This window comes from Austrofundulus limnaeus, unplaced genomic scaffold (genome assembly GCF_001266775.1).
Source record: "Austrofundulus limnaeus strain Quisiro unplaced genomic scaffold, Austrofundulus_limnaeus-1.0 Scaffold44, whole genome shotgun sequence".
In the NCBI taxonomy this organism is placed as follows: Eukaryota; Metazoa; Chordata; class Actinopteri; order Cyprinodontiformes; family Rivulidae; genus Austrofundulus; species Austrofundulus limnaeus.
Window position 1 is genome coordinate 58251 of NW_013952446.1, and position 26834 is coordinate 85084.

At 37.3% G+C, this 26834-nt stretch overlaps 3 protein-coding genes across 4 annotated transcripts in view; 1 reads left to right on the top strand and 2 right to left on the bottom strand.

The window, feature by feature from the left end:
* Window positions 1-1183: 1183 nt before the first annotated feature.
* On the bottom strand, window positions 1184-11048 carry glb1 (galactosidase, beta 1). Of its 2 annotated transcripts, XM_014007716.1 has the most exons (16): window positions 10751-11046; window positions 9663-9832; window positions 9358-9508; window positions 8406-8466; window positions 8212-8306; window positions 6286-6466; window positions 5993-6051; window positions 5687-5808; window positions 5071-5111; window positions 4863-4975; window positions 3625-3699; window positions 3392-3481; window positions 3198-3308; window positions 2343-2474; window positions 2002-2241; window positions 1184-1821 (listed from the first exon to the last, which is right to left on the bottom strand). In XM_014007716.1, exons 1-16 carry the CDS (start codon window positions 10805-10807, stop codon window positions 1567-1569), a joined length of 1953 nt encoding a protein of 650 aa, XP_013863170.1. In that variant the 5' UTR covers window positions 10808-11046; the 3' UTR covers window positions 1184-1566. The 2 variants fall into 2 exon arrangements, with proteins under 2 accessions (XP_013863170.1, XP_013863168.1); XM_014007714.1 differs by having other exon boundaries at window positions 8212-8466; window positions 10751-11048.
* Window positions 11049-11258: 210 nt separating this feature from the next.
* Window positions 11259-12599, top strand: ccdc86 (coiled-coil domain containing 86). Its single transcript, XM_014007717.1, has 4 exons — window positions 11259-11882; window positions 12024-12153; window positions 12231-12305; window positions 12416-12599. The coding sequence occupies exons 1-4, from the start codon at window positions 11371-11373 to the stop codon at window positions 12563-12565; spliced, it is 867 nt and encodes a 288-aa protein (XP_013863171.1). The 5' UTR covers window positions 11259-11370; the 3' UTR covers window positions 12566-12599.
* A 3004-nt stretch (window positions 12600-15603) lies between these two features.
* rnf24 (ring finger protein 24) overlaps window positions 15604-26834 on the bottom strand; it is a gene marked incomplete at its 5' end in the record, with an annotated part of 28036 nt that continues 16805 nt past the window's right edge. The window contains 4 exon segments of the mRNA XM_014007720.1: window positions 15604-18275; window positions 19863-19942; window positions 24927-24968; window positions 25573-25615. Coding sequence (XP_013863174.1) covers window positions 18131-18275; window positions 19863-19942; window positions 24927-24968; window positions 25573-25615 — 310 coding nt within the window. The 3' untranslated portion in view covers window positions 15604-18130.

Consider the following 26834-nt stretch of genomic DNA (forward strand, 5'->3'; position numbering starts at 1 on the left):
ACTCAGAGTGGGTGTGTGAAGCAGCTTGGGTTGTTTTGCCACAAAAATGTCCACTTGTTGTTTAGGCACTGGATCATGTTAAGTGCTGTCTGTGTGCAGGGTTACAGCATCTGGGTTTTAAAAACTTTATTCCGTCCAGGTTTTGCATCCGTCCCGAACACACGGACAGGAGCTGGAACATATCAAAAGTTAAAAGATGCATAAAGGTTCATGTTAACTTACTACCATTTAGTTTTATACCAAGGCTCGTAGACGTATATATGTGTAAAGGCTTTAGTTAAAACAGGTTTTGCTACAGAGTAAATAAATCGTTTCTTCTCTGGAAATCTAAGGAACTAGCTAGCTAACGCTTTATCCCCTCTATCTAACCCCTTTAATTAAAACTTTATATTTATTAACGCATTTTTACTAAAAAAAAATAGCCTAAGATGTTTCAGTAATAAAGTTCAAAACCCCACATGACGAAATAAACTCACTTATAATCACCTTATTTCTTCAACCCATTAAACTTCCGACAATCGCCACATCTGTTCTTCTTCTTCTTGTTTTAATGGTGGCATGTTCGTCCACGTCTTTGAGCATTACCGCCACCTACTGGACATAGAGTGAAAAGCAAGCCTCCCATAAAACAATTTAAAAACMGTATAAAATTCTACTTAAAAAAGGCAGACTAGTTACTACAAAATAATGAAGCATGTTTCCAGTTAAAACAAGCTTTTGTGTTTTTATTAAATTATTTGCTCTCTAGTCTCCTGGATATTAAACCAAAACAAATGCAGATGAAAAATTTTAAAATAATTTCCTTTCCAGTTTACTCTAAAACCATAAATGAAACATCCATAATTTACCTCTTTTAATTTAGCTTAAACAGCTGAAATACTTCAAATAATAACTTAATTTTAGCAATGCACAAAAGCTGTATTCCACATTTCTATGWCTTTTACAAAGTACTTTCTGACCATTGAGGGAAAACAGGGTTACTATTTAAAGGCAACGTTTTAGATCACTGAGTCCAGAAACGAGGGGTTTATAGAAAATAAACTTAAAAGAACAACAGATAACTGTGATGAGAGAGACATTAAAGTAATACTAAATTACACTTTGATTTCATGTGTTAAAAGGCATGCGTGACAACTCTTAATGCTCATTCAGTGTCAGCAAAMCTTTCTGAATAAACAGAAGCTCCAGTTTTAACACTTTATTAGTTGTAAAATTTCACTGTAAACACATATTTCCCAGAAGAGGATTTAACATGAAAAATACATATTCCCTGGATTMCACAATGTGATAAAAATGTGATGAAATAGCTTTTACCCGGCAATCCCTTTAAGAGACAGAAAAAAATCTGTTGCACAGAATCAGTGAGGTAGAAAAAACTAATTTAACACCAGAATTTAAAGGTAAGTTGGTATTATATTCCCTAAATGATCATTTTTTTTCTTACATAACAGTTTCAAATAAAGTAGGCACACATCTGTTTACAAAACAAGTGATGATTTAAGGCCAGTACACCGAGACTAAAGTGCAAATTGATTCCGTTAGTGCAGCGGAGCGTTTCCTTSAATATCACAGTAAATCCTCTTTAACAAACAGCCGTCGGTGGTGTGTGGGTTTAGAGGAGACCGTTGCGTTCAGGATCGGGGTGTCCGTGAACTCCACAATGCACGGCTGGGAGCCACACGGCGCCCCTTCCAGCTCCAGGATGGTCACATTGTTGGGCGCGGAGGTCCTGAGGATGTTGGCGGGGACAAAAAGAGTCACCTGAGGGCCGCGGGCTGGCCAGTAACGCCCCAAATTAAAGCCGTTAATCCAGATCTGCCCCTAAAATAAAAACAATAGAAAAACACACTAATTAGTCTATTTAGAACATTAAAAAAAACTCAATATAAAAATAATAATAATGAGTTTTCTCAAGTGTTTTTTTTCCTCCACTCTTTATTGTTTTTATAAAGACTGAAGTAAACATCAGGCTGATCTAAGTGTCGTATGCGGGTCACGTGCCTTTCTCCAATTGGGCAGCTTGACGTAGGTATCTTGAGGGAGGTCTGGGATTCCGTCAGGGATTATAAAGCTGCCCTCATAGAAAGTAGGAAGAGACAGAGCAGCAGGCTGAGGTGGATCTGTCCCAGGATGTGATCCGTGTCCTAGCAGACCCTGGCTGACTGCCTCATCGATGCTGAGACTGTACATCGTCCAGCCAGTCAGAGGGACTCCCCCGAGAGTCAGATTGGACACCAGACCCTAGAAGAAGAAAAACAAAAAACAAAACAACAAATCGTCTAAATTATTCCAAATACCAGATTATGTAATTTAAATGATAAATTTTAGCTCTAAATAAAAACCTTGAAGTCATTGATGTCTCTCCCATAGTTGATTCGGCCCATGTTCTCCACCAGCACATCCAGCTGGCTGCCTGCATTCCCAGTCACGTTCATGGTTATGACTTTATTCCTTTCAAGGATCCCTACAGCTGACTGGGACAAAAAAAAAGCATCAGAAATTCAAACAGCGTTTTTTGTGGAGTCTCTCTTTGTGAAGTGATGGCTGGTGGCACATCAGGTCAGATGCAGAGCTGCACTGCTGTGAACAGCAGCTATAAATGTTTTAAACTCACACTTACAGCTAACTGCATCCTGTGAACCACAAAACGGATTTCAATGAAACTCTGAGAAAGAAAATATTTGATATACGTCTACAACTGATTAGCTTTTGAAGTCAACCGAATTCAGGATGGCTACCACAGCTATTTCCCTTACACCTACACAAAATGACTCTAACTTAATGAATCTGAGCTAAAATTGGGTGATTTAGTTGTTGAGATTTGTTTACAACTCGTACCCTGAGCACGAACAGATCATGCAAGATCAGGCGACGTCTTGCAACAGAACATGAGATCAAGCATAATGTTCATGCAAAGTTTGACCAAAACTGCTGCAGCTGCATCGTTTCTCATCAGAAAATGATCCTGTTTAAAACTCCAGCATGAAAGTCTGCGGCTGATCTGCATTCCTTCAAGGAATGTTGGCACTTTATGTATTCAGTGTGTTTAAGGACAAATAAGTTGAACTTGTTGGACGACAAACAACTATTTATACTGGTGTTTTGTAGAAGTACAGATAGTCTGCATATTTCAAAGCCTCTTTAAATAAAACAAATCTGCAAATAAATGTTAAACCTTGCTTGAGTCATGATCTCACCTTGTCTACAGACACGTACGCTCTGTCGTGGACCCCGTTCAGCGGCGAGGACAGAGGCGTTTCGCTGCAGTTAACAGGCAGCTTCGTCCTGTAAAGAACAAACCCAAACACCTGGAGGACAGACAGAAGCTCATCAGTGACAGGAAAGACTTTGTTGCAAATTAAAAATAAAAAAATAAATAGCTGAGGGATACCTGATTTAAATCTATGAAGGTCTGTGGGTACATGCTTTTAACAGGACCGGAGAAAGACAGAGTTTCCACAGCGTCTAACACCGTCTGCAGCTGCAGGCAACAAGAAGTTTACATTTCACAGTTAAATCTGTGTGATGTGTAGTTTGACTGTAAATCTGTTTTATGTAAAGAAAAATCCTTCAGCAGCTAAAAGACTTCAAATTAGATACATATAAAGTCATGTACCTGCTTACCTTCTTCATTTTAACAGCACCGTATGCAAACTTTGGTGTTGATGGTGGAACTGGTCCCTCTGGTATTTTATTAAACTGTTTTAAAAAGACACCAGAGTTACTCCAGATAACACCAACTTAGCAAAACGTTCTTCAAAGAACAATCTGGCATGCAAATGTTTTAAACAAAAACCCCACATGATCGGTTAGTGCTCGAAGTGTTTGATGAGGATGACTCTCTGAAAATGCTTTTGGCAAGCCATTTTAGCATAAAATCAGTTTCGCCTGAATATCTGTAATTTCATTCTCGTTATGTAAAAATGAGTTTTGACTAGGAACAACTACGTTTTGACTATCCTCGATGGTAATTTAAGATATCTGTATTAACATTCTGACTAGTCATAATTCCAATTTAACATATCTTAAAAGGAATTTTCACAAGTCATACGTACTAGAGTAGATATCTCTAATTTACTTTTAATTAGTCATTATTTGCTTTCAGTATATCTGTAATTTAATTTGCACTAGTCAGATCATCATATATATCTAAAAGTACATTTAAGACATCTTGAATAATGATGTCATTTAAGATTAATTTAATTTTATTGTAAATAGGAGCAGATATAAGATTTTTCTTCTGCTGCTGCCTTTCATTTTATTTGATTTGCATTGTTTTGTTGTATGTAATGTGTTTTTTTAATGAAATGAATAAACTATGTAAAAAATTGGAACTAGTCAGATCAAAAAGTGAGATACAGTATCTTGAAAGCAAATAATGACTAGTCAAAACCATTGTAGAGATATCTCAAACTGTATCTTTTGACTAGTTAAGTTTGAATTTAAGTATCCATAGAACTCAATGTAATTCTGACGTCATTTATACTAGTCAWAATGTAATTAGAGATATCTCAAATATTTTGACTAGTCATAATTAATTTCAGATATCTGAAAGTAAGCGTTGTGAATCCGATTTTACGTTAAAATGGCTTGCCACAGCCTCTCAGCTACTGCCATGGCAACATTTATCTCCAAATTTGTAAAAATGCCTGAGTTACAGTCGTTTTTTGTAGATTAGATACTCCAAAATTTTATCTGTTGTCGACGAACATCAAATGATTACTGTCTAAAAGTTTTACTGAAATCCAGAAGTTCATGAGATATTTTGCTAACAGATATATGAATAAATAAAAACACAGACAGGTGTTAACAACACCATTWGAGTTCATTTTTAAACCAAACTTTTAAAGTTGTGTTCTGACCAGTCTRATGACATCTCGGATGGCGAAGTATTTCTCCGTCAGGTCTCCCGCCTCCGTCAGCGGAGCGTCGTAGTCGTAGCTTGTGGGCTGAGCGGCGTACGGCGAGTTGGCTCCTAGGAGTCATTGTGACACGTTTTGAATCTGGCTGCAGATATTTACCTCAGGATAAAACTTTCATTTACTTCATTTTTAAAAAAGGTCCACTCACCATTCCAGTATCCAAAGTTTGATCCACCGATGAACATGTACCTGTGTGGAAGAAAAGCAGAACCTGAATCTAACATTTCAGACATTTTGGTGCTTGCAGACGAATTTTATCGAATTTTACAAAAGTGTTAAAATATTGTTCAGATATRAGCAAATAATGTCTTACCTGTTGCAGATCAATCTGAACAACAAGCTAACGGCTAGCCTGACTCTCACTCCATATAGTTTATTTATATTGGTTCATATTTTGTAAACAGCATCGCGGCTTTGCATTGCTATTTACAAGAGCCTTAACCTCCTTTAGACAAGCCATTAGCTTATCGAAATTGGTCAAAATCAGCTTAATTTCTCCAAACGATATTCAAAACGCTATCTACATCAGGTAAGATGTTAACTGTTCATACCCTTTCTACAGAACCCAACTTGAACGGATCCCTTGGAACTGATTTGCATAAAAACTTCAGGTGATTGGCTAAGTTTAAAGCATCGTTAACAGAATGTGACTGTGAGGATGCAGGTTCTTCCATCAGAATGTTCCCATGCAACAAAATAAGCAGCGTTTGTTGCATTAAGCTCTTATCTGCAGCTAAACTCGCCGCAGACGTCTGCAGACTCACAGGTTGACGTTTGCCTTCATGGACAGGATCTCATTGAGCGATTTGGCCACTAAGGCGGAAGATACGATGGAGTGGTGGGACCCCCAGTGGTCCAGCCAACCGGTGTAAAACTCTGAGTTCACCTGCGATGAAAGAAGAAGCTTAATATTATTTTATTCAAAGTGTCAAACTTAGAGCTTAAATWAAGRTCAACACATCATCTGTCAYTGTTTTGGATTATTTTATGTGAGAAAGGAGTCGTTGTTTTGGTCAAACTTTTAAGATAAAACTCATCTCAACTCATTAGTCACGGAGGAAGAAGCTYACCAAAGGTCCATTTGGCTCAACGTGTCGCTGTGCATCAAAGGCAGCAGTTATGTTTGAACCTGCAGAAATGAGGGTGCATTTATTAACWCAAACTCCTCCTGACTTCTGACTCATCCAAACTGTGACATGCAGACAATGCAGACACAGAACAAAAGTCTTTAAAATCTGCGTCAAACTGGTTTTTCTGCACAAACAAACAAATCTGTTTGTCCTGTTCCGTTTGCAGGACTTCATGTTTGAAGTGTCGTTCATTTTAAAAGACAAACGGTGAGTGAGCTCTAACTGACACTCACCAGGCCCAAAGTCYACCGTGGCGTACAGCCCCTGCAATGAGCCACACTTCAGGTAGTTCAGCCCCGCGCCGTCCGTTGTGAACAGAACCACCTGCTCACCCAGGTAAGACCTGAACAGCTGCATCAGGTGGCGCATGTAGTTGTAGTCGCAGGCGAAGTAGCTGCCGTATTCATTCTCCACCTGCAAAATAAAAAGATGATGGAGACGCTGAACTCAGGGGTTTTAGAGGTAATTTCCGCCTGAAAATACACAGCAAAATAAAGCAAGAATAGCTCCACAGTTATAAGGTCTAAATGCTAATTCTTGGTACCTCTGTAAAGATAAGATCTTAAAAGATAATTTCTTAAGTGAAACCACTATTGTAACTCTTACAATGCCTGAGTTATTTTTGTGATTAAATAAAGAATATTTGTAATTTTTTAGCCTTGCCTAAATTTTTTTAAAATCGACAGTGCAAAACACAATGAAAATTCTTATGAAAACCCAGGAATGCCCTTAGATTTTATACATCTACATCTTGAGAAAAAMTTGTAGCAAAGTAGGACTGAATAAGTTGAAATATTTCGATTTCACAAAGGTTTTAGTGAGCAGTGTGCCAGGCGGAAATGGCATTTTGGCACAATTTAGCCAAATGTACCCAAAACTGTGCCAAATGGATTTTTTATTTCTAAAAGAGAATCTGGTCTAATAAAGTGTTGATTTATTTTGTAGGACTCATTCTGCATATGACATAACCTTTTCKTTTTACATTTACACTGTGCATCATCAAAATCTACCATTGTGCACACCATGAAATCACTGAATGGAACCTAACTCAGTCTCTACGTTTTACGCACGAGGACTGTTATTTATACTCTCGGTTACGAACAAACTTCACGTCACCAAACAAAGAGTAACACAGTGTCAAGATATATCCCTGAATTTGTGAGAGCTTCATCTTTTCAAAGATACCAAAGGGAGGGGTATGGAACCAAAACTTGCACAGCTACAGATGCGGAGAACTTCCTGAAACCGAAACGGTCCGCGATGGTTCAACTTACAAATGTTTATATAGCTCTAAAACCATAAATATTTATCCAAAAATAATTTGGTGGCTCATTTTAAAAACATTAAAGACACCTTTTGTGACAGACKTARAAAAAATGTGGGAAAAATAAGTTTTACACCTACTTTAGCAAACAAAAATGAATGACGCCATCTGCTGGCCCTGTCCAAGTCCCGTAGGGCTTATCAAAACACAGGCTAGCATTTCTTGATGGAATGCATATGACCTGTCTCCTTTTCGCCTTGTAATCTCATGCAGTTTAGAGAGATCTCTAAAGAAGTGATAGTGGTCAGAGTGTAAGTTGGGAATAACTCTCAGCTACTACCACACCAAAGCTCAGCTTAATATCTAAAAACTGATTGATCTATAGCCATTTTTGTGTTTGCTAACTTTGCTAAGCTGTGGTAGCCATCTTGAATAGGGTTGACTCCAAAAGTTAATCATCAGAACATTAGTTTCTGAGAGTTTCATTAAAATCTGTCCAGTGGTTCAAGAGATTTTTTGCTAACAGACAAGGCAGAGGTGACTGCAATAGCTAAATGTCAAAGTTTAAAAACAAACCTTGCACAGACAGTTAGTGCTTAGTGAATGTGTTAGGGATAATACACTAATGTTTAGCTCGACATCACTAAAACTGGGTGCATTTGAGACCTTTTTGTGTTTTCTAAGAGCAGCTGGATGTGGCGGTCCTTTTGAGAGTGGCTTACTTCAAACATTAATCAGTTATAAATTTAAAACCAGTGATTTGTTCCTGAGACTCTGGTTAAAACCTGTCCAGTGGTTCTTGAGATACTTTGCTWACATATGTTAGCATTGTAAACACAGACGTTTATATGTCTGACAGAATTAAACCTGCTTTGACAGGTGACTCCACTCTTACCTGTACAGTGATGATGGGACCTCCGTTCTGATACAGGTAAGGTTTGATCATTGGCAGTAACTTCCCCATCCATTTATCCACAGCTGTGATGTAATCTGGAGCGCACACACACACACACACACACACACACACACACGAACCACAGTGTTGTGTATTTTCTGTTGTATGTTGCTCACTGCGTCTCTGCGGCTCACCTGGGTCTGATGATCGCAGCACCATGTTTTTCTTGTTGAGAAGCCAGGCAGGCAGACCGCCCTGATGATCAAACACAGACACGGTGCGTTAAAGAAAAGTGAGTCCAGTTCAGTTTCTGACACAGATGTTTGTGAACAACAACCACAGCTGTCGCTCAGCTTGAAAATCGTTTATAACGCATTTAAAAAAAAACGCAGATTCATTTCTTAAAACCCTCCAGTTTTTTCAAACCAGAATGAGGAAGAATGGCTGCACCCTGTCAAATCAATTCAGAAGTTAATTTAGCTGTAAGACCAGTTCTGAATATCTGCCTCGTGTGGATCACGAGTCACTTACAAGGTCGTCAGAACCCAAACGTTGTGCTGAGTGGGCAGCAGGCTGTCATTTATGAGACAAGGTCAAGTTTTTATTTTAGTTAAACCCGAGCCCCGAGGAGACCAATCAGCCCCAGAACTGAAATCCAAAAAAGCAAACCAACAACAGAAGAAAAATAAACAAATAAAAAAAAAAGAAAAGAACAGGCTTTTCAAAATGAAATAAACACTGACACAAAAGGAGGAAGAAAATGGACACAGAATAAAGCCATAATAATCCCATAATATGCTTGAGTAAAACCTAATAAACTGTTCTTAAACATCTCCCAACACTGTTAGAACCAGATRAAGAGGAGAAAATGAAGATGTTCTGAAACTTGAGCAGTTCTGAAAMACATTTTGCTGGTATGAAAGCAAAACAAAAATTGAAGTCTGAGCACAAAAAAACCCCATAAAGACGGTCTGGTTTTTCTGGTTTTGACTACTTTTTCTGACAGTGTCAAACTAATGCTGATATCCCTCAGCTATGACCTACCGTACACATTATTTTTCCACAAAAGGTGAATTAATTTCTAGGTTTCCTGCTTTGAAAGCCCTTAAAAACAGTTAAACCATATTTCGAGTCAGTTTTTCTCACCATGTCCCACTCAGCACATATATACGGTCCCGGGCGGAGGATGACCACCATACCGATGTCYTGAGCCAGCTTAAGGAAATATTCCACGTCTCTGTCTCCAGTAAAATTATACTGACCCGGAAACTCTTCGTGGTAGTTCCATGGAATGTAGCTGCAAAGTGATCGTATAAACTCGATTATCCAAACAAGTCATGGATTCTGCTAAAATAAATTAATTAGTGAGTGTGCTACTCTAGGAATAAAAGAGTTAAACTCAAACTCAACAGAACTTTAAAAAAAAAGAGCAAACTTTCTATCCAACCTACGTCTGGATGGCGTTCAGGCCGGCCATGTACATTTTCAGCAGCCGGTCCTTCCAGTAGACCCGGGGGATCCTGCTGTAGTGGATGCTGCCTGATATGTAACGAAACGGTTCTCCGTCTTTAAGAAAGCAGTTGTTCTGATAGTCCAGGCTGAATGATGGAGAGGCTCCGAGCTGCAGACCAACACACAATTATCTGAGACTTAAATATATAAATATTCATGTACAACTCTGTGGAATAACATTTGAAACCTGCAATTGTTTTTCTTTTTTGTATTGTCTTTATCGAGGTTTTTTTGGAAGATATTTTAACGTTCTACTTTGAAACAATTCTTTCTTAATTTTGTCTCCGGTTCTTAAATATGAGCAAGCTGTTTTTATTTTTATTTTTCTGACAGATAGCTGGAACCAAAGCTGTGAGAACATGTTCGAGTTGGAGAAGTGTTGTCTCGCGTCAGTGAATTTGAAGAATACCAAATACATAAAGTGACGTGCACACTGCATGTTGTCTTGCCTAAATATGAGCATTCATCAGGGGTGCTGCAGCACCCTGCACACCCTTTGGGTTGTGAAAATTTGGCGTTTATCTTTGAATTTAGGAGTCTTTTTTCTCCACAAATATTCAATATTGTGATAATACCAAAACAGTGTGATTGAAAAGTAGACAAAAAATAAAATTTTAAAGAGAAAACACTAGAAAATAAATTCCTAAAGCAAACATGAAAATTTGAGAAATAACTCAAGACTTGTGCACAGTTCATCTCACATGACTCATGCATGACAACTACTAACACATTGTTTTTTTTTATCAAATCAAGCAGCGTTTTAGCATAAAAAGTTAAAAGTATCATGTGAAAAGTCAGAACTGAAACTCTGTCCGCATTTTTACACACCAGAYTTTGACTTTATCAATTACAAAACAAACAAACAAATAAAAAAATATATCATAATACCTGTTTTGTTATTATATCTTGGCGGAAAAGCCTTACAAATACACCCCCCCCCCCACACACACACACATATATATATATATTTTTTTTCTTTTCTCTGCTGATTTGAATGTTCATGTCTCTGCACCAGAGTTGTACTCACTGAGCGTCCAGACAGAAGCAGCAGCAGAAAGATCATGTCCAGTCTGATCCGAGTCATAATGGATCTTCTTATCGCTCTCCGGTTTCAAATGCAGATACTTAACCAAACTTCTTCCCGTTCAACTTTAACACGAACACTGCCAGCTACTGTCCATATACTCCCTTTGTGCATGTTTTTAATGACAGACATCATGAGTTGCGGAAGTAAAGTCATGTGATTCAATTGCAGTGGCTAATTTTAGTCGGTAGGTGGCGGTGTTGTCCAGCTTTTTCATATGCAGGCTTATCGCTCTAGTTATCACTCCAAACTACTTAAGGTTTTGGCTCATAAAACATTTATTTAATAAATTATTTTACACTATTATTGCTTTAAATCGTTTTTTATGTTTTTTTTTTTTGTGTGTTTGTATAATTCAGCACAGTTTAGTTGCAGTTTCTCCATCTCACCTTTAGGGGGCGACAACGCCCGCGCTGTTAGTTGTTGCCAACTTTGACACCGGAAGAGACGCAACGTACACAAACAGCGGCGCTGCTACGCGTGAAGTTAGAGGCACTGTGACACGTGGGTGCGAGAATTTTTTTTATTGTTGTGTCATCGCTTATTTTCTTTTTAAAAAAAATATGCCAAAGAGAAAGAAAGCCGCAGCAGCGGAAAACACGGCTTCCGAATCGGGAGAAGAGCAGGTCGAGAATCCGACTTCGGACACCAGGCGGACCCGTAGCGGCCGCACAGTCCGTACTCCCGCCGCTCTGCTCGACTCCCAACTACCGGTGAGGACTCCCAGCAGAAGGACCAGGAGGTCGGTCCTCCAGGAGTTGCCGGCGGTGGAAGAAGAAAACACGAAGGTTCCRGAGCGGAAACTCGAGTGTTCAGTCGAGGAGTCCGGCCTGTCAGAACCAGAGACAGCAGAGCCGCCGACGGAGGAGGAGGTTTCTTCAGCAGAGACAGATCCAACCCAGGGTGGCGGAGACATCCAGATACCCAGACCTGTACCGGCTGAAACAGTACCTTCGGGTTCAGAGACCATCCCGAAAAAGAAGAAGACGACCGCTCCTCAGGAACCCAGTACCAAACAGATCCCTCTGGGTAAACCCAAATCAGGAAGAGTATGGAAGGACAGAAACAAACAGAGGTAAACATATAACCTCTTTCTATCCTTACAATAAACATTTAAGAATCATAAAACACTTTATTTAGAAATTAAAACAGGCACTTGTATCATATGTGGTATAAGATGTTTRTTAACCTGACTTGTGTGATCTTTGTCTCCCAGGTTCTCAGCCATGGTTCGAGACAAGCCTCTGTGCTCCTCATGGGAGAAGAAGATGCAGGCCAAGCAAGAGAAGCAACTTGTAAAACAGTTTACCACTAGGCTTAAAGAAGAGAAAAACCAAAAGAAAGAGGTAGTGTGACCCAGATGTCCTGAACGTGCATCAAACCCACGATGTTCAAATTTCTAATCTTTCATTTGTGCTTTCAGGAAAAGAGGAAAAGAAGAGAGGAAAACCTGAGACGCCGTGCAGAGAATGAACGCAAATCTGAGATTGTTCAAGTGGTACGTCAGAACCTTTAACACGGTGACGTGTAAATGTCACTTTCACATCCAATGGTGGCAAATACTGTTTCTAATCGATGTATGTTAAACCTGTCTTCCCTGTTTTCCAGATCCGTAACACAGCAAAGATCAAGAGAATGAAGAAGAAGCAGCTCAGGAAAATTGAGAAGCGAGACACGCTGGCTCTGCTGCAGAAGACCCAGAAGCAAAACGTGAAAAACAAAAAAACACAAAAACATGTGCAGCAGGACCTTACTTAAAACCTTTCTGACAATAAAATGCTCAGTATTTATGTCTGCATGTTGTTTTGGTTTGTCTTTCACAAGACTAGCTAACTAATTATTTTTATCTTGTTTAATCAACAAAAACAACTTCTGGTTGATATTTTACAAAATAAATCTATATGGTATCGCACCATTTGTTTTTTGTAGCTGAATCAAAACTAGGTTTGTTAAATAATTTAGAAAGATTTCTTTAAAAAATGGATTAAATACTCAACTCAAATTCATTATGCTTTTTAATAACAAAGCTGTTCAGACTCAAAACATGTCTGTTAGTTAAATTTTGTTTATGTGATCACTAACTAGTGATGATATTTATTTCCAGAAATACTTAATATTTGTTTGAAATTTTATGAAAATGAAAGTGGCACAACAAATCACTGAAGTGGACATTGTAACAGCAGCTAAGAGATAAAACCTACTCTGAGTTCTGAGTGGTTTATTTTGAGCTACTTCTTTAWATCTATGGTGTCTGACACATTGTAAATCTTAATATTTTAGTATCTTGCTAACAGTTTTACCTTTTTTGTCACAAAACTTGCACATGGTTTTGGACTTGGTGYGGCCAAAGAGAGACAGGAAGTGCCGTTACTCAATGTGAGAATATCTCAACAGTTAATTTTAGCAGTGTTTGATTTGTTTTGCAGTTATCTTTCTGATAATGCATTCCTACAATTGTACATCTCAGACAAGTATCAGATTTTTGAAGTTTACAGTTTCTTGATTTTGACATTTAGGGTGTAAAATGTACTATTAAACTGTATTAGCAGTAAAAAAAAAAAAAAACATTTAAAAGTGCCAAAACTGATAATGCAGTACTAAAAGCTTACATATCATTTAAAAATAATTGTACCACTACTTAACCACAAGGAGGTGCTATTCGACTAGAAAAGACAGCTGATGATTACTTTTCTCTGTGATGTCAACCTAAAGGGATTCACTACATTTTACTAAATATTTACTCAAATGAGTTCAAAATAAAACAWTTGTTTTACATCAAGTGTTTTCCTAATTAAAAGCTGTTTTTTTAACTACTAGGTAAACAGGAGCCTAAACACAACAGTGGTTTCTGTGGTTCCCAAATTTATTCGATTCAGATTTGAAAGCCTAGCAATATGATTGTACAAAGTTTGCTAAAAACCTAAAAAAACAAGCAGCTTGCACTGGTACTGGACTGCCTATACTCACTTATGATTAGTGTTTTTAGCTTTTGTAGCAGTAATGATAAATAAACAGCCTTGGCAATTTTTGTTTGACTTCTGAGATCATTTGAACCCTCCACCTAAACTTGTTTTAAAAATACAGGTAACAACCTAATTATTGGTCAGAAAATAAGGAAATATTTATTTTAAATGTTTTATTTGTGGAAAATGCTCATTTTAATTTAGGGGTTATCTTAAAGTTGCTTAAGGCTTAGTTTTTTATGTAAAATCGTATTCTTATTGATTTTGAAGACATTATTAAAAATGAACTAAAAAAAGTATATTATTTAAACACAAGGTAGCAGTGTTGCATCATTCAGAAAGTTCTCATGACCTTATAAAACCTCAAATCTTGAATTTACTGATAGAATTTAACAAAACTGGTATTGTATTTCTTATGCTGTTTAAAATTTACTGTTTCATATTAAGATGCAAAACTAATATAAAACATTAAGATACAAAACAGATATTTTTTCTAATGTTAAGTATGCACAATTTGGATGTACTCCTGGTGAACTTAGTTAAAATATACATTTTCCATATTTCACCCAAAGAGCTCAACATTCATCTATGAAATGTCAAATATTTTCATGTAACAAAAACAGAAACCAAAGAAATCTTTCCAAAACTTGGAAATTTTATTTACAGTTCAAGTCAGTTACATGCAACATTTTCTTAAAATGAGTAAACAAAAAATTAGCAACAAAAAAAATGCATATTATTATTATATTCCCCCCAACCCCTTCAAAAGAAAGCAATATACAAAAATAGAGCTTACAAATACTGTACAGCAAATTGTCTCCAAAAATATTCTGCTGCAGAATTTTTAGTTTTACAAACAATGTCTGTGAATGTTCACAAACATAATCAGTGTTAAAAAAATTATAATAAAATGTGAGGGAGGTCAGGAGGGAGGGAACGGGTGTGTGGACTAAAAATAAAAGGTGTGTGTGGGGGTGGGTATTTTGAAAGATTAAAATAGCTACAGTGGAACAAATGAGACACGTTACAAACTAGATGATTCACTTTAACAAGGCAGTGATAGAGGTTACTGATCAGAAACGTCCTGGTTGCTCAAACTGATCATGGACAACAAAATAAAGCCCTCCTACATGCCTTATTTTGTCAATAAAAGCGTCCAATTCTTGGAGCACACCATTTTCCATGAAACACTGTGCCGTAAAAGGCTGATGGCACAGAGCCTCCCTGACAGCATCAGCTCATCTCTCTCCCTCAGTATCAGTAAATATTTCATGGGAAGCGGTGTCCTGACCGTGTGTCTATTTATAACACTGACGTCAGTGATGATTTCAGCAGTGGGAAGACGTTAGAACTGTATTCACGACCGGTTCGCTCCTTCTTTTTTCTCTTCTGTCTTTGTTGGCTCAGGCTTCAATTCAGGACATGTCGTGCTTTATTTTGGCACTTCGACTTTCGGTGGGATTAGGACGGCATAACGTGGGAAGAAAACRGGGAAGCTCTCATGTAAAAAGTGTCCACAAACATTAAAGATGGGCGAGCRGCAAGTGATGGAGGTGCACTTCTTGTGCTTTACCTTTTTCTCTGAATATAAGAGTGATTCTTAGCATTTGCACTGAACAGGGATGCAAAGCAGCATGCTTTCGTGGTAAGCCTCTTCCCTTCTGGTGTGATTCTTCTGTTAACAAAGCTTTAAGACTTGAGTTATAAACGGGGTCATTTGGGGGCGAAGGATAGGGGNAACTGGAGGAGACAAATTCATCAAAAACAGTCACAGCCTCTTCATAACCAACAACTACAGAGTCTACAGTACATCACACGACAAGACAAAGGCCCTTCAGTTTTGTTCTTTCTTCAATACAAGATATTTCTAACAGAGGTTTGGCAAATAGGATGRAATTCAGTACAGATTCTTTGTAACCGTGGCAGTTTTGTGTTTATAACAAAAGGGTGGGTGCAAGGCTTCTTAAAAATGAGCAWTAATTCCTGTTTCTGCATTTGTGTGATAAAACTGCACCAGATTTAATGAACAAACCCTGCATTTGCTGCCGCCTCGCTGCGTTCTCTGAAGACAATTCAACAGAGGAGCAAACATTCAAAGCAGAGGAAGAGTGACCACCGCTTTCTGACACATGAAGAAATTATTAGCCGACTAGAAGTGATGTTAAAAAAAATCAGGGGGTTAAAGTCAACCAGTGGCGTRGTGAGAAATGTAAATAGGCAAATCTTTAAATATGAACATTTTTCCCACTTATCAGCACAATTTTATTTACATGAATAATTTTCACTATTAATTACTAAATTAATAAACGTTATGCAATACAACCCTCGTTAAAACAGTGAATTCTCATTTTAATCAAAATCTAAATATTTATTGTGGTAATTTTCATAGAAAGCTTTGTTCTTTTAAAAGTGGGGCTTTTCAGAGATTGTGTAATAAACAGGTTTATATATGACCGTCTATCTCTGACTTATCTTACATCCATCACTGTGAAACACAGACTCCTGTGTGACATCAGTGGGAATAAATAATTCTCTGTGGCCACAAGTTACTTACGTCTGCAAAAGACAATTAATTATAGACTTGCATTAAATATTTACTGCATGATAGTCATTAATGTCTGAATGTGGAAGCTGTTAACATAATTGTGAATACAAGATACAGAACGGTGATCCGATAGTGAACAATGTCCTTTAAGGTTATGACTGCACATTTAGCAAGCATAAATTTGATTTAACTTTATTTAAATCTTAGAATCCATTATGATATCCACTTTATTTGTAGCCACGGAGAAGCTATTTTCCCCCCTGATGTCACTGGGGATCCCATAATAAAGCTTTTCAAAGCAGTAACAATAAACTTTAACTAAATGCAGCAAACAAAACAAAACAAAAAAAATGCAGGGCTCAGAGGTGAACAAAAAGCACCGTGTACCGTACAGAAAGAGACACAGAGGCGAAAGCACCAGAACAGAGCAGCCATAAAAGCTGAACGGAGCCGTGTGTCTGCGTGGATGAAAACGCCGCTTCTTCTCAACCTGCTGACAACAGAGTTCTGCAGCTCCAGCTGTCGACCCAACAGACCCGCTGAGCGCACGCTGGGGGCTGCAACTCATGCTTTCAATCCAATAACCCATCCTCTCAAAGCAGCAGTACCAAGAAATGATGATAAATAAAAAGAAAGAGTAATAAATAGATGTACTCTGACAGGGTAGAACAGTAACAAGGCTTTCAGTACACTTTGAGGAAGGAATTTGTTCCAAAAGTCAGTTTGTTGYAAGATGTGCTGTGTGACTTTTGCAGTTTTGTTTAAAGATTTAACATTTCTTGATCTGTTTTCGTATTTTTTTCGAATATAGAAACTTTAACCTGAAGCTATTCACCRTTACATTAATGAGTAAAAAGAAAAGCAGCAGCAGAGCAATTAAAMATCTTCAAATCACCTCAGAAATGTTAATTGTTGTAAAACTGCAGGTGTTTGTTCTGTGCCAGAGTTTCGAGACAAAGCAGAACGGTACGGGCAGTAACACTGGTTAAAAATCACAGTAAGAACTCAGAAACGTTGTTTTCTATTGGTGAGATCCTGAATAAAAAAATAAATAATAAAAAACAAACAGGAATAATGCCTGGAGAACAGAGTACTTTTGTGTTTTTCTTAAAAATGTTATATTTCACAGTTAGACTTTTTTTAAGTTGTTCGTTGTTTCTGTACACAACCCAGTGCTCTCCACCATGGTCGCCGTTATTGTCCCTTTAAGATATATTAGAAAGACAAAAAAAAAAGAAGTTAATCAATTGGAAATGAAAACTGCAACACGCAAAAATAATAGTTAAGGATATAATATTAAAGAAAAAATATAGAACTACATTGGGACTCAGAGCCACAAGCAAATGAAGGTTTGCCTTTTTATAAAGTGCTTGTTTTTAAAAGAATAAAAAGAAAATATTTAGTGTGATGAAGTTCTTGGCTTTTGTGATTTCTTCCTCCTGGTCTTTCATCTGTGTCCTCCAGAAAAGCGCTTTGGTTGTGAAAAAGTGACAAAAGAAAACTTCTTCTATATCAGCTCGACTTCATTGTCCTTGAAACAAAAATAAAAAATGAGAGCAGCTGATTATCCGTCAGCTCTGATGAAGGAAATCCATCGTTTTATCTTCTAACGGATGCTAATATTTTAAAAAAAGTGATAGCAGCTGCTAAAATCACAGTTTGTGATGTTTTTTTATGTGCAGTAACTCCAGTTTTTGTTGTTTTTTTCCAGTCTCTTCACACACTCAAACCAAAKTGCACCTTTATAAAGGTGAGCGTGTTGGGGTGGATTTCTGTGCGTCTGTTGTGTACTGTGACAGGAGGCTGGATGTACAGCTACACCAGATTCTCCACGCCAGGTAAAGGCTGCTGAACGGGCCCGGGGGGGTCCGGCGGGGCGCCCGCCTGCTGGGCGAGCTGCAGGACGGGCATGTTGCACAGCGGGCACACTTTCCTCACCTCCAACCACTTAATGAGGCATCTGTGAGAAAAACAAACCAGGTTAAATGTATTAGAAAACACCCTCTCTAAAAGGCCCGGTGAACTCTTGTCAGGTCAGAAACAACCAAGAGCCACGAAGCTACTCTCGACCCGTTACAGGTGTTATTCTCACCCCTATATGTTGTGTTGTAGGGTAAACACGGAACTAAAGGAAAACTCTATTTACAAAACAAAACTTTTCCTTGACAGTACTATTTCCTTTGACAGATTGGACTATTAAGGCTGCGTTCACACTGCAGGCCAAAGAGGCCCAAATAAGAAGTTTCTGTCCATATGTGACCCATATTATTTATTAGGACACATTTGAAGGGGAACATCAAAACGTGGGTGAAAACTACCAACTGTCACTGAAAACRCAGGAGGAAAATGCTTTGAGGACAATGATACAAAATATTTAAACAGATATGGTACAAAACCCTTAACACCCAGGCAAAAATATATATATACTAAAGTATATTTTAAATAGACTGCATTTTACTTTTTAAGTGTATAGACAAAATTATACACTTAAAGTGTACTAAGTATATTTGAAGTTGTTCCATTTTAGTATTTAAAAGTATGCTTAATACACTTTAAAAAATTGTGCTTTTGTACAACTTAAATACAACTAAAGTATATTTAGTATTAAATTAGTTGTTCCAAAATAGCACGCTTTAAATACAGTATACTGATGATTAGTGCGGCTTCAAGTATACAGTATACTTAAGACTTAGTATACTTAATATAATACTTTTTCACCTGGGCATGTTTAAGATTTATATTTAAAGAAACTTAGCATAATACACAATTTTGTCCATTTTGCCACATAAATGGCAGATTTTTTTAAACTCTGCTCTGCCAAAGTGAAACAGGAAGTGACATCAAAGRGGAACTCTGGTCTTTGTTTGTTGAAACAATATTATCTGAACTCTGACCTCTCTCTGACAGTCACTCAAAATAAATGAAAGAAATATGAAATTCTTCTTCACAGTTTGTGTTGTTGGCCATAGCAATGCTCTGTTCACATGCAGACATTCCCCTTTGTCATCACTTCCTGTTACTACACGTGCAAATAACCCAACTCTTCATTAAAGCGGCATGAAATTTGTTTTGCAATATGTTTTTAATGTTAATTTTACAAAAATGCATTCATGTTTATTACAAAATGTTGATGTCACAGGCAGATTTTCTGACCATGACTTGTTTAAACTGCTCTTTTACTGTTATAATCCAGAGTCTACCCTTTTTTTAATCTTTTGCTATTAAAAACACCACTAATAAGAGAAAAAAAATAAAAAGTTTTTACTAGTAAACGAATTAAAAGACGTACATGGTCACCACTCGTGACAACTGGGGGAAAATCTAGGTCACAGAAGGTCTCATGCTGATGTAAACAAGTCAGTTAAAAAAAGACAAAGATGGGGAGGGAAGTGTTGGATAAAAGTTAGCTCCAGTAATCCATCATGTCTTGTGTTACCTTACACTGTAAACACGTTAATCAAAATGAGAAAAATCTGTACCAATGCTTACATCTTTGCCTCAGTGAGTATTTTACGATTTTATCAGCAACACAGGAGCGTATACTTACTTCCGATGAAAGGCATGTTTACACGGACAAATCCCCAGCTCGTCTTTCTGTTTAAACTCCTCCAAGCACACTGCACATATCTGAAGAGAGAGAGAGAAAAAAGACAGACATTGTCTTTAGAAAGGCACGCAGTAACAACAAAAATGTTGGTTTTTCTGTGGTTTTGGTTCTTTTCATCTTAATCTCAGTTTTGTGTTAGTGGATTGGAAATGAACCACTCAGAYGGCAAATGTGGGGTTCACAGGGAAACAAAAACAGCTGTGGCCAAAATCACCACAATAAAAACACTCGGAGTTAAAAAAAAAAAAACACCAATAGAGTCACTGACCAGCTAAGTCCACTTATAAAACTCCTCTGGCAAGCAAAGTTTTGGTATTTAATAGAGAAAAAACACAAAGGCAACTTTATTAGGTTTTGTTTTTAAGCTGTAGACTCAAAAGCCAAAAGTGGAAATAAAAGGTTTTTTTTTTTTTTTACTTGATGAAGAGGTTGTTACACCGTTATCCTACTGGCTGTACAGCATCGATAATACTGAGGATAACTTTGTGTGTGTACTTTTTTTCACTGAACTGCTGAAATTATATCCACAACAGGACAGAGTGAGTTATACTGGAAAATCCATGCCAGCTCAGTGGTTAGCACCAACACCTCACAGCAAGAAGGTCGTGGGTTCAATCCCCGATTTGGACCTGGGGTCTTTCTGTGCGGAGTTTRCATGTTCTCCTCATGCTTGCATGGGTTTTCTCCAGGTACTCTTGGTTTCCCCCACACCCCAAAACCCTGTACAATAGGTTGCCTTCAGGCCCAGGCCTCCCTTRAAAAAGAGATCGGTGATTTGCCTGGTTAAACAACAGTACAATAGTTGACACACAAACTGGTTACTGAGATATTATTTTTTCCACTTTTCTGACTGACTAATGTTTTGAGACTATGCTATAATCACATGAAGCAACATTGTTTCAATTACTGAAGTTCACTTTGATTTTAGGTGCAGCTTTTAGCAGCACCAGACACTGCCTGGCCAGGTCTCCACCTGGATTTAACTAAGTGATCTGTGGTTGCTGCAGGTGGTCAGGTCCAGGTTCAGCAACAGTATGTGCTCATAGAATGAGGTCAGCTGACCTGAACATACTGAATGAGCAGTTATTCCATCAATGGATTGTTTTCTTCCCTTTTTACACGGACATATTCCAAGATGACAATGCCAGGATTCATCAAACTCGAATTGTGAAAGAGTGGTTTAGGGAGCATGAGACATCATTTTCACACATGGATTGACTCCACAGAGTCCATTGAGAATCTTTGGGATGTGCTGGAGAAGGTCAGAGTCTACCATCATCAATGCAAGATCTTGGTGAAAAATTAATTCAACAATACCACAGCAAACACATGCTGTAATCAAAGCTAAAGACGGTCCAATGAAATAGCGACTTTCTTTTGGCCAGGCAGTGTAGATATTTGGGGGGGAAACTATGACTTTGCTGTAAACAGTTATTATAGTATGTAAATTTACTAATTAAAATAAAAATCAGTGTCAAATTAAGATCTTTTAGTTTTTWAACTTAGTTTCTGCACCGCAACAAAAAGCTGGCTCTCTTGCAAAACCACAAAAATAATGCAATAAATCCCGCTGCCACTCAGAGGGTCTTTAAATTCTATATGAAAAGCTCTGTACCCTGGAAACATTTGCCAAAGAACTCTGTTTTCTTTTATCTGCATTTTCAATCATGCAGATCAACAGTCGGGGACCTTACACCATGCCAAGAGGCACATGTTTACTGTAGCCACTGCACATCTCGAGTAATAACAGGTGGGATCAAACATCTGCAGAGCTGCTGGTTTCAAGACAGCAAATGCTGTTCGGACTTTTCTAGAATCCAAATACAGTATATACTAACATGAGCAGACCGTGTCTCCGGCCTGTCCCAGGCATTCAGACAACCAATTAATAATGAAATGACAGGTTTAATTCCAGGGTCGACCTACAGTGTCAATAACAATAATGAAGGGGTGCTTGCTGACAAAAAAAAAAAACACTGATAAAAATGAGCTTGCTCAAAATGCAGCACTTATGTTGTGGAAAATGGCTAACAGTAACTGACCCCACATGTGACTCTCCTGTTATGGGAGAAGTATGCAGCTCATGTGTGGCCGCTGACCCGAAATGACTGACCGCACTGCTTACAACAGACTCTCCTATTTTAGCAGTGACCCATTCAGCAGCTGACAGGAACTTCAAAATGCTAAAACAGAGGCAAAGAAGTCGTTAGACCTTCCCCTCATTCAAAAAACTTCATTCACCCAAAGGGGGTGGGGGAGAAGATTTTTTATTTGACTCTCCTATTTTGGCTGCAACAGCCCCTTCTTTGGCCACACAAGATTTAAAGGTGACATCGACGGGTGAAAGGAGCTGCATGGGGGCTCTTAGCTTTCTCTCCTGAAGGGTTTTGAGTACAGCAGCCTTTTGTGAGGATGTCTGCTTTGCCCACCTTTTTTTTTTTTTGGTGAACAGATCAGTCTTTTACTTTTTTTGTGTCTTGTCTGCGGGGGTCGTACTCTCAACTGAAATCTGACACCCTTGGCTACCCAACAAAAACAAATTCTTCTCTCTGTTCCCTTTAAGCTTTACTTAAAARTGTTCCCAATTACAGACAAATCAAACATTATACAGCTGAATACATTAAAAAAAGAACCCAAAGAGATTATTAGCTTATTTTAAAAAGTGGGTTAATTCAGGAGTTTTGTCATTCCAAGGGCAAATCAGTAATAAGCTTAGCTTCGTTCTGGTCTCTAATTAGAATTCAAAAAAGTGAGAAAAAAGTTTTACTATAGTAACACCACATAAAATATGTACATTAATTTAACACACATAATAAAACTCATTTGAGCCAAACGACTCAGTGACAGAAAAACACCTAGGATAACTCCCTGACTTGATGTATTCTTGAACTTTAACTTGGTTACAACAATGCATTTTTCCCCAGGGACATTARGGACCATCAGATCAAGACCTGAACTGACCTCCAGACCTGAACTGATAAAACTTTTTTGTATCAGAAGTGAAAAAAAAGACTCAACAGCAATGTGAAAGCTTGATGGAGAACATGCCAAAATGAAAGACGAGATTWAAAAAAATCAGTGTTACTACACCAAATATTTATTTCTGATCTCTCCCTGGGTGGAAATATTAGGACTGTGATGACTAAAACTTTATATAACCCTGTTTTATTTGCATTATTTAATGTCTGAAAACACAGAATCCTTTTGTCATTCTTACCATTTGTCTCTGAATCAGAGGTGCCCAAACTGGGGTTCAAAATTGGCCCACATTTCATTTGGCCTGCCAGTTGCACTGGTTAGGATGTAATCTCAGGATGTAACTTGATGCCCTATAGAAACACTGTATTTCCACTAAGTGATTCCATTCACTCACTGCTTACTTTATCTTTGAATTATATTAAGATTAAACACGAAATATAAATAACTACAAGAGACAATTAGATTAGATTTGTTGATTGAGCTCATGATGAACTTTCTCCAAGTGCAAAAGCTAAAAATAAATAAAAACACACACACACACACACGGGGGCATACTGACTGCTTGCTTAATCATAAAAAAGAAGACGACTAAGAAGTATTTATATTTCATGTTATTGCAGGTATGGAGGTATGTTCATTTTACTCAAACACATACTTTATAGTAAAATAAGAGAAAAAAACAACAAAACTGGTAGGTTTGCAGTGTTTTTTAATCTGTCTCAGAGCTGTAGATCAGTTAACTTTAGGATAAACTCAAAGTAAAAAGAAGTACTCTTCCAGGAAAGCTGGTAAAGTTACACATCAAAAATATGCAAACATGCCTTGACATGTAAACAAATCTCACGCAGCGCTCTTTTTCTATACATTCCACTGAAACGCTGAAAAACAACCCCGGCTATACTCAAGTCTCAAGGATAAGCCTTTGAAATCAGAAGTGGGTCATCCAACCATGACCGAGCGTGTGCTATTGTTCTTTGGCAGGAAAACTAAACAAAAAAAGATAGTTTATATAGTTGCAAACGTGACTCACATGACACTTTTTGTTGCTTTCTTTCAGTTTCTAACAAAATAAACATACGGGCCCTGAACGTTCACGAGACACCGGGGAATTCAAACACCGCTGTTTAACTGTGCAYATATGAGGACACTAATGCTAAGATTTCTTTAGTACTGAAGTTATGTTTCACTGCAAAGCCAGTCTAGCTGTTTTAAATGCTGCCTGTAATTTTCCACACAAGTTCAGCTGAGGTACGGCATTGTGTAATGATGATGAATTAATACCAGGACAGTAGTCTTCCCATGACAGTCATGTGACTAAAGGACGGTAGTTGAGTACTCATGGTATGACAATTTATTCTAAATCAGGGGTGTCCAAACATTTTGTCACACGGGACAAAATCATAAAGTCAGAAGAATCTGAGGGCCAAAATATTTTTTGGGTACCTGCTCAACAATAAACTAAGCATTGAATACTTAATTTAAACAAATAAAGTAGTCAGATTTATTGCTGGAAATGGATGCGTAAATTAATCTAGATTAATCAATTTGCAGGTTTCCCTTACTGAAAAATGTTTTGCGATTTTCTAGGTTTCAATTGGGGGAAAAAATAACCCAATCTAGTCAATTCTGATCAATAAAATCAGAATTTAGGTCAATATTTTGTCAAAAATGCTTGCTGTTTTCAGATTAATTTAATAAATGAATTAAAAGCAGATTGGAGGGCAGCAAAATCAGCTTTTGAGTAGAAGTCACCAGACAGATGTGGAAAAAGCTACGAGTCTGGTTATTTAAAGACAGATCATTGGTATTGTTGCCAATATTTTTTTATTGTAAGATTTTAATTTGTGATAAATTTGCCTTAATAATAAATAGAATTGTTGAAAACATCAGATAAGTCCCAAATTTTCTGATATCACAGTACAGTGTGTACTTCTCTGATTAAATGAGAACATGTTCCGGACAGCAAAATAAAAAATGGGACATTTTTATATCAAAATGTAGTTAATGAAAGATGATGAAACCTACCTCATGTAAGTTTAACTCTTTGACTTTTTCCTTTTGAATAACCTGAAAGGTATAATATGACAAAAAGAGTAATTAGACAAAATGAAATCTCATTAAAATCTGTTGCAAAAAATCTGAAACACAAACACGGACTTTCAACACATTCTCATAAGCATTGCCTGTTTGTGTGTGTGTGTCTGTGTGTGTGTGTGTACTGAATTTGAATGTTTGTACAAACGTGTTATATAACCACCAGGAGCTGGGCATGATGTATTTAGCTGGCAGGTGATAATATACACAAGGACACAAAACCTGGGAGCAACACTCATTAAAATATTTGCACTGCCAGAGTGTGAGTTTTTGTGTTCACGCACATTAATTTTGAAACATTTGTCAAGTCCTTCAGTTCTGTAACACCAATGTGTAAAAACAGGTCAGGTCAATATCCTGTATCTCTATCTTAAAGTGTTTGGAAGCTCTGCTCTGCTGCAATGCTCAGCTCAGAACCAGTCTCCCAAATTCAAAACTTATTTTGCATGCTCTCAATGACAAGTTGAGCAATGCAACACTTGAATGCAYGCAAAGCAAAATCTAAACCTTACAACAGCTAAACTATAATAGGAAGTAAAGTGAGCTTTCATGATTATTTGCGTGTGCATGTTCTTACTTGTTTGTATGCATACAGCTCTTTGTGTGCCTGGTGCCGTAACCTGGAGAAAAGTAAAGACAGAATATCTTTCTGATTAGTAGGTGATTTTTTTTACCGACTTCAACATAAATACATATCTACACATCCTGTAAAAATTCAGAAATAAAAAAAGATACATATTATTAAAAAAGAAGCTAATTCTCCATCACAAAGCATTAAACAACAAACTGCAACACATATATTTTACAGAAAAAAAAGGCGAACAAGAAAGACCAAAGTGATTTTCTGAAAAAGAAAAACAAATGTCTGGGAAGTGTATCATACATGGCAGCATGGTTTCTGTCTCATGTACAAATCTCCCAAACACTGATGAGCCTACACAATGAGACCAACAATTTCAGCAAACAAAATAACACAAGTGAAATATATTCTAAAACATAATAATAATAATAATAATAATAATAATAATAATAATAATAATAATAATAATAATAATAATAATAATAATAATAATACACACTTGTTAAATATTTACTTTGCATACTAATTCAACAGTAAGCCTAGTTAAATAGTAACAGATAAGCCTTGTTTTCCCCAAAAATATGTAACTTAAGATAACATATCAACTGGAACAGATACGATCAGACTTTAAAAAAATAAATCAATAAACAGAGAGGTTGTTGGGGCCTTTTATGCCCAACTACACAACTCTGAGTTAGAAGAGGAGTGACAGAAACAACTTGAGTTTAAGTAACAAAACATCTGAGAGATGAGTGCGAAAACATGACAAACACTGAATAAGAGGAAACTCTTGGTACTGAGAGGGAGAGTAAAATACATAGAAATAAGGAGGGGTGGGGGGAATAAAAAAAGTAGGAGAGATAGGGAAAAAAAATCATAAGTTTGTAAGATTTACCTCCATTACTAGTAATCTTAACCTCTCGCAGCAGTGTGAGAGGGATCTGTAAAACAAGCAGCACAGTCTAGGAGACAAACTGACATTCTGAAAGAGGTCAGCAGGTAAAGGTGCAGACACTCCCAAAGGTAGGGGGACAAAGTTAAGGGTCACTGGATGATTGACGGGGGGTTTAAACAGGTCTAGTACGACATTACATTCAATATAGTATTAACTAGTGACTAGAAAGTTAAATATTGTTTGTTGAAAACAAAGTGATTTAATCTAATATTTTACTAACAGAAACTAAAGTTTTGCAACAGTCCTTTTTATAAATACTTCTAAGAATTTGTTAATCCTTTGATTGAGCGGATGAATTAGCTAA